General features: G+C 47.5%; 1 protein-coding gene across 6 annotated transcripts in view; it reads right to left on the bottom strand.

Annotated features, from left to right (window-relative positions):
* Positions 1-334: 334 nt before the first annotated feature.
* Positions 335-8,011, bottom strand: part of PRKD2 (protein kinase D2) — a 34,552-nt gene continuing 26,875 nt past the window's right edge. For all 6 annotated transcript variants that reach the window (XM_010852641.1, XM_010852642.1, XM_010852640.1 and 3 more), the window contains 3 exons: positions 4,127-4,394; positions 1,275-1,360; positions 335-789 (listed from right to left, as the gene is read on the bottom strand). In XM_010852641.1, the coding sequence (XP_010850943.1) occupies positions 577-789; positions 1,275-1,360; positions 4,127-4,394 (567 nt within the window). In that variant the 3' untranslated portion in view covers positions 335-576. The remainder of the gene's footprint in view (positions 790-1,274; positions 1,361-4,126; positions 4,395-8,011) is intronic.

The following is an 8,011-nucleotide window of genomic DNA, read 5'->3' on the forward strand; positions in this document are numbered from 1 at the left end:
GTTAGTAGCAATAACACCAAATTAAAAAATTAAACCATTAAGCCATGAGATTACTTGAGTTTTTGAGTTTTTCTAAATCCTTCACCCCTCCGATCATATTCCTTCTATCTCTCCTCCATTAATCTTCCCTCTCCTCTTTATGCTCTTTCATATCGTTTCCCTTTCTAGTCTTCTCTCCTGGAAGTGCTCCCTCCATATATTTTTTTATCGGTTAGTTCTCCTTCCAAAACTCCATTCCCTTCAGTGCCCCTCCCTCCATCCCTCCTCCATCCCATCTTTTTTCCAGATGAACTCCATCTTGGTGAGCAACAGACTCAATAATACGAGACTGCGGTGTGGCCAAAGACCAAGGCCATAGGGCCAGAGATGAGTCTATTTTAATTGTTGGGGAATTAACTTTGTAAATAATCCCGGCCCCTGCCCCTGCCCCCGCCATGCCCCTCCCCCGGGGGCGTGTCCAATTCGGGCAGGAAACTGCTTTCCTTGGAACAGTTCATCACTGGTAAGGTGTGGAGCGTCGCTCTCTGAGCACGCAAGGACAGCATCACGAGGCAGCCAGAGTGGGAGCCCGAGACCTCAGAGGACACTGATGCGCTCGGCCAGCCCCTGCATCTCGTGGTCCGGGGGTGGGAGGGTCCCACCGAGCACCCTGTCGGCTGGCAGCCCCGGCCCAGGTAGTGGGTGCTCTGCCACAAACTGATCCCAGCGCGCATCGTCACTCTCGTGCGTGATGTACCGCTCGCCCATCTTCCCTTCCAGTTCCCGGAGGTCCAGCCACGTCTGGTACTCCTGGGCCGGGGAGAACAGGGATTAGTTTCGGTACTGCTCCAAGGGCAGCCAATAGTTGCCAGAGCATCACCCCCATGGGATCTGCCCTGCCAGTGAGAAGCCGGATACCAAGGACCGTGAAGCCACACCCTTCACAACCTACCTAGCCAATTAGCTCCACCTCCTTCTACAGCCCAGCCAATGGGAAACTCAGCCACATTCCCTGTCCACGGGAAATGTACCTACAACCTAAACTACCTTGCAGCATGCTAAGCTGCTAAGTCGCTTCAGTCGTGTCTGTGCGACTCTATGCGACCCCAGAGACGGCAGTCCACCAGGCTCCCCAGTCCCTGGGATTCTCCAGGCAAGAACACTGGAGTGGGTTGCCATTTTCTTCTCCAAAAACTACCTTAGTATCCAATAAGAGACGTGGTTCCACGCCTTCCTCTATCTCAACGAATGACTCAGCCCCTCCCACTTGGCTCTAAGCCCCGCCCCTGAATCACCTGTAACCAGGGGTGGCTGAGAGACTTGTCCACGCTGTAGCGCTTGCGCATCTTCACCTGCAGCAGGTTGTTGATGAGGTCGATGGCTGCACCGGAAGGAGAGAGACAGCTTAAATCCTGTGGGGTGAGGGGCCGCCCCTCCTTCAACAGGCACCCCACCCTACTCACCTGCCATGGGGGCCTTCCTTCAGTGCAGTAAGCCTCACCTGCACGAATCACTCTCCCACCTATTTCCTCATTAAACTACACATTTATCCCCATCCCTCATGTTGGATCCTACATCTCCTCACCAAGTCTCATACCATAGGAATGCTTCCCCATTCCTATGTCACCTTCACAGGTTTTGCCATACACAAGTATGTACAGGTACATCTGTACTATATTTCACTTAGTATTTTTCTTTAAGCCAACTCGTTTACCCAAGATTGCTGGGATGTGGACAAAGCAAGTTGGTTAAAAACAATATATTGTGTATAGCATGCTGCCACTGTATAAAAGGAGAATTAAGAGAATGTATGTACCCATATCTGCTTGCATAAATATATAGACTTGTAATAGACACTGCCTTTGGGAAGGATGTCAAATAAAAGAATAAGAGAGAATTTTCGTTTTAGACTCTTTTGTACATAGAAAAAATTTGAACCATGTACATAACCCTTGGAAAATAGGTAGAATTTGGTTTTAAGTCAATTCACTTTTTCAACTCATTTTTTAAGGTGAAAATACACAAATATTATATATTTATATATGTAATTGTATAAATATGTACTTTATATAAAATATAGGATACAGAATTATATAAAATGGAAACTTTCCATCACCCTGGTCAATGGAAATCCTAAGATCACTTGCCATGTCCACAAATATAAAATGAAAAGAAAACAATGTTAGGAGATGCTAATCAGGCACCAGTTTCCTGCAGAAGGCCCAGAGTCGGAGGCCCACTCTCTATGAAAAGGATTAGCAAGTGTCAGGCATTCAAGACAAGCTAGCACTCGTCCAAGGCTCCCTGCTTGATCATGAGCCTTGAAAGACACAGCCCCACTGTGTAAACTCCTCTGAGTATAGGCCTTGTTCTCACAGGCTCCCTTGCACAGACCTACCCACACTCAAATTCACTCGCATACACCGGAGGACACACTTTGACCGAGGGACTCCAGATCAGGTCCCAAAAGACAACCCCTTATATTGCTCCAGGACTCAAGTCAATCCACCTCCTCACTGATCAGTGCTCATCTTTCTTGGGCCACCAACACCTTTTCCTGCACTGAGAAACCCCCTTTGCCTGCTGCATGAGGTCACACCCTCTATGCCCCTCCCCCTCCTCTTCACAGATCACTGGGCAACCTTCTTTCATGATCCCTTCTCTCCAACTGATTCCAGTATTCCCAGAACCTAGGACAGTGAGTACTAGGCACAAAGTAGACACTCAACACATACTTGTTGAAGAAACTCTTATGGATGAGCTTCGTTTTTTTTTTTTTTTCTCTGCACCTTATGTCTTTTGGAATCTCAGTTCCCTGACCAGGGATTAAACCCTGGCCATGGCAGTGAAACCACTGAATCTTAATGACTAGACCACCAGGGAACTCGCAAATGCTTGTCTTTTTAACTAACCTCCCTCCCACACTTCTGTCTTCCTGAGCTTCTGGTTTCAGAACCTGCCCTTTGTTCTAACTCATTTAAGGCATCTTCACACATCCCAGTATCTTAGCCTCGCCCTTGGCTCACCCTCACACCTGGCTTTGCCCCAAAGCTGGGGGCCCTCAGGAGTTAAATTTTCCAGACCTGTCTCCAAGTCGGCAGGAGCATCACAAAGACCATCACCACCACCAGGCCACGATGCCAAAGCCCCTACATGCAGAGTTCCCAATGTCCACCTCTGTCCTGCCCCCTAGCCCTGACCCTCATAGCCCCATTCTTCTCCTGACCTCCACATGCTCCCAGATTCCAGGCCTGACTTTGGTTTCAGGATCAGTCCTTCCCTTAGAAGTCTGCAGAAACCCTCATGGCCCTGCCCCTCCTCTAGTGAAAGTGTTAGTCACTCAGTCATGTCTGACTCTTTGTAACCCCATGGACTGTAGCCCATCCACCAGGATCCTCTGTCCATGGGATTTCCCAGGACAGAATACTGGAGTGGGTTGCCATTCCCTTCTCCAGGGTATCTTCCCAACCCAGGGATCGAACCCAAGTCTTCCACACTGGAGGCAGATTCTTTACCACCTAAGCCACCAGGGAAGCCCTGCCCCTTCTCTAGCTAAGCCTCTAAATCAGCTCCCTCCATCACTGGATCTAATCCCAGGGCCCAGGCCCATCTTCATCCCAGTCAAGGCCCCAGGACCCGGCAAATTAGCCAAGCCCTTGTTCCTCAACCCTGCCCCCTGGCGCCACTGCTTCTGCGGGGTTAATCCTTTTGAGGTCACAACCCCAAAGACTTCAGGCTCCAGCCAACACCTTGGGAGGACCTGTTCTTTCTCCTGGCCACCCCAGCCCTTTGACTTTCTCGGGTCTGGTCCTTCTCCTGGTCTCGCCCTAGACAAGCCAAGTATTAATAGCCTCCAAGGTGGCAAGTGTCTTAGTGTTTCTAGGGCACTTCCTTTCCAACTCGCATAACCTAGTTTAGGTCTGAGGCCTCGGACCCTAGTTTCCTACACGTGCTGAGTCCCTCCCCCAAAGTTCCAGGTCTCAGTGCCTCCCTTAAACAGGGTCTTCCGGGTGCTCTAGGCCCTTCACTAGGCTCCACCCTCATGGCCACTGGCCTTCTCAGGGCGGCCCCGCCCATTATCCCCACCACGCCCTCTCCACGGGGCCCCGCCCTTCGCCTGCGTCCAGGAGTCAAGCTAGCCCCGCACCTCCCGCCGAGATGCAGCTCCAAGGGCAGGCTGGGTACATGAATGCAGCATTCTGGATCTGGTCTTTGATGTCCTCGTCCTCGTTGAAGGGGAACGTGCCGCTGAGGCTGACGTACATGATCACGCCCACCGACCACATGTCCAGCGAGCGGTTGTAGCCCTGGTTGAGCAGCACCTCGGGCGCCAGGTAGGCCGGCGTGCCCACCACCGAGCGCCGGAACGACTTCTCGCCGATGATGCGCGCGAAGCCGAAGTCGCACAGCTTCACCTGCGGAGGCGAGGGGTAGAGGGTCTCAGGGCGTATGGAGGGCATGCCTCCCACCTCTGCGCAAGCGTACCGCCACTACGGTATTCCAGACAAATTCGGCATTCCAGACAAATTCGGCATTCCAGACAAAATCGAATGCTGGTTCGAATCCAGGCTCCTCTGCTCACTAGCTAGCTGGGTGACCCTGGGCAGGGGGCTTCCTCTCTCTGGGCCTCCATTTATTCATCTGTACGAGGAGGAGGATCGTACCAGCGCCTATCTCAAAGGGCTGTCGTGAGGATTATATGGGTTTCATCCATCTAAAGCTCACAGGACAATAAATGCGCGACCTGCAGTGAGGCTCCGTAAAGGCTCGCTGCTGCCATCCCTCTGTCACGTCAAACAGGTCTCAACCTTCTTCTGCCTCTGTCTCCTCTTTTGCACCATGGCGATGCTAACAGTCCCTACCTTAAAGGGTAGCTGTGTGAATTGAAAGAGTAAATACATGGGAAAATGATAGGAGCAGCGGCGGGCGTAGAGAGAGCCTCGGGGATCTCAGCTGAGGGACAGAAGTTCTCAAAGCCCCGTTTTTGTCATCCGGGTTGAGGATGTTAACAGCAGCTGCGGATCAGGCTTCCCTGGGGATTAAAGGGCACCCAGCATGTAAACAGCTAAGCACCGCATCCATGGTAATAGGTGTGAACCTACCTTGCCCTTGTTGGAGGCAGTCTAGGGTCATGGATAGGCTTCAGAGCCAGCAAGTCTGGGTTCAAGGTCCTGTCTGCTGCCTACCAGTCCATAGGCAGCTGCCACCTCTATTTGTATACTGTCCCTCCCCTACTCAAAACCCTCCTCTGGCTCACTATTGCCCCAAGCCTCTATTGCATTCAAAAACAGCCACACCCCAACCCCTGACCCAAATCTGACAGCCTTTTCCTAGGATCCTTTGCCCTTTTAACAGACCTTATAATCTTTTACTTTTCTAAGATCCACCCTTTTCTACCTATCTTATGATGGAATATTAAATGGACATAAAAAGAAGTGAAGTACTGACACATGCTATAACATAAATGAACCTTGAAAACATTAAGGGAAAGAAGCCAGCCACAAATAATGACATATTATTATTGTATATTCCATATATGTACACATGAAATACACAATATGGAACATACAATAATATAATATGCCATCCTTTGTGACTGGCTTCTTTTTCTTAATTGTTTTCAAGGTTCATTTATGTTACAGCATGTGTCAGTAGTTTACTTCTTTTTATGGCCATGTATAATGGGCTTCCCTGGTGGTTCAGATGGTAAAGAATCTGCCTGCAGTGCAGGAAACCAGGTTCAATGCCTGGGTCAGGAAGATCCCCTGGAGGAGGGCATGGCAATGCACTCCAGTATTCTTGCCTGGAGAATCCCAGGGACAGAGGAGCCTGGTGGGCTATAGCCCATGGGGTTGCAAAGAGTTGGACACGACTGAAGCTACTGAGCACACACACACACACACACACACACAGAAGTGTTTGTTTATTCCATTTACATAAAATGCTCTGACAAATCCACATAAAGTAGATTAGTTGTTGTGGGTAGGGGGATGGTGCAATTGGAGGATGTTGGCTAGAAGTATGAGGTTTCTTTTGTGGTTATGAAAATGTTCCAAAATTGATCATGGTGATGGTTGCACAACTCTGAATACCCTAAAAACCACTAAATTGTATAAAGTGGTAAATTGTATAGTATGCACATTATATCTCAATAAAACTTTTTTTTTTTAAGTACACCACAGGGCCTTTGCACAGGCTGCTCCCACTGACTAGAACACTTGTCCCCTCCCCCCAAAAAACCTACTCTTTCTTCAGATAAATTTTCTCTGACCTTCCACTGGGCTATACAGTTTGAGCTCATAGAACTGTGTCACAGAACTCATCACAGATATAATTACATTCTTGTGACAATTTGACCAATATTTCATCTTTCCTCTTTGAGCTTTGCTGTCCAGTATGGTGGCCACATGTGGCTGCAGAGCACCTGAATGTGGCAAGTGCAACTGAGAAACTATTTTTTATTTAATTTTAATTAATTTATATTTTAAAGGGGGTCCTAGATTTTTTTATTGGATAATTTTTAAATAAGCTTGGAACAACTTGGGTGTGTCAACTTACTTTCCCAACTGTTAACTTTCTGAAATCTAAGTGCAAAATCAAGTATTTCTCATAGAAATTTATTACCCAAATTGAGATTTACTTTAAGTGTAAAATACACACCAGATTTGGAAGACTTAGTAGGAAAAGAAAGAATATTTCATTAATAATGTTTATGTGGTTGATTACGTGTTGAAATGGTAATATTTAGATATACTAGAATAAAGTATATTAGCAAAATTAATTTCACCAGTTTCTCTTCAGTTTTTAAAAAATGTGGCTTACTAGAAAATGTAAAATTATAGATAGGAGATCACATTATATTTCTTTTTTATTAATTTATCTTTATAAATTAATAAAATTTAATTTCTATGGGATCTCTGGTTGTGACCTGTGAACTATTGGTTGTATCATGTGGGATCTAGTTTCCTGACCAGGGATCGAATCCCGGCCCCCTGCTTTGGGAGCACAGAGTCTTAGCCACTGAACCACCAGGGAAATAAGTCCCAGTCCATTATATTTCTAGTGGATATTCCTGCTGTAAGTTAGAGTTTCTCATACTCTGCACTACTGACATTAGGGAAAGACAGTCTTGTATTTTGGGGCTATCCTGTGCACTGTCAGATGCTCAGCAATCCCTCCATGCCAGTAGTAACGCTCCCCCTCAAACAGCTTGTGACAACCAAAAATGTCTCCAATGTTGTCAAATATCCCCTGGGGTGCAAAATCAGCCCCAGTTGTAAACCAGTGGGCATGCAGATGGGGATGTCTCTACTTACTACAGTTCCTAATGCTCCAGCATACAGCTTGGCACATAGTAGGCACACAATAATTTTTAGTTGATGACCAAAATGAACTTTTAAAATGAAATGAAATAATCACAAAAGAGAGATAAGGAAGCAAAAACTTCACAGGGATGTGGAGGGGCTAAATGAGAACCTGTAGCTAAAGGCCCTTAACCACAGTGGGCACCCAATCAACTGGAGCTGTTACAATCATCACCCTTGCTCAATCGGGCTTTGCCCCAAGGGGATGCTCATCCAACCAGTCAGAGGCTCATCAAAATTGTTTTCCTGGGACCTCCCTGGTGGCCCAGTGGCTAAGAGGCTACGTTCCCAATGCAAGGGGCCTGGGTTTGATCCCTGGTCAGGGAACTAGAGCCCACATGCTGCAACTAAAAAAGATCTCACATATGAAAGGGAAGATCGAAGATCCCACGTGTGGCAACTAAGACCAGGAGCAGCCAAATAAATAAATAAATATTAAAAACAAACAAAGAAGAACACCAAAAAACTGTTTTCCTAAGAGACCCACAGAAGAAATTACCAGTCGCTCCCCTCCAATATCTGTTCTCTATTGCTATTGCTAAGTCACTTCAGTCGTGTCCGACTCTGTGTGACCCCATAGACGGCAGCCCACCAGGCTCCCCCGTCCCTGGGATTCTCCAGGCAAGAACACTGGAGTGGGTTGCCATTTCCTTCTCCAATGCATGAAA

This window comes from Bison bison, unplaced genomic scaffold (assembly GCF_000754665.1).
Source record: "Bison bison bison isolate TAMUID 2011002044 unplaced genomic scaffold, Bison_UMD1.0 scf7180017864313, whole genome shotgun sequence".
Taxonomy (NCBI): Eukaryota; Metazoa; Chordata; class Mammalia; order Artiodactyla; family Bovidae; genus Bison; species Bison bison.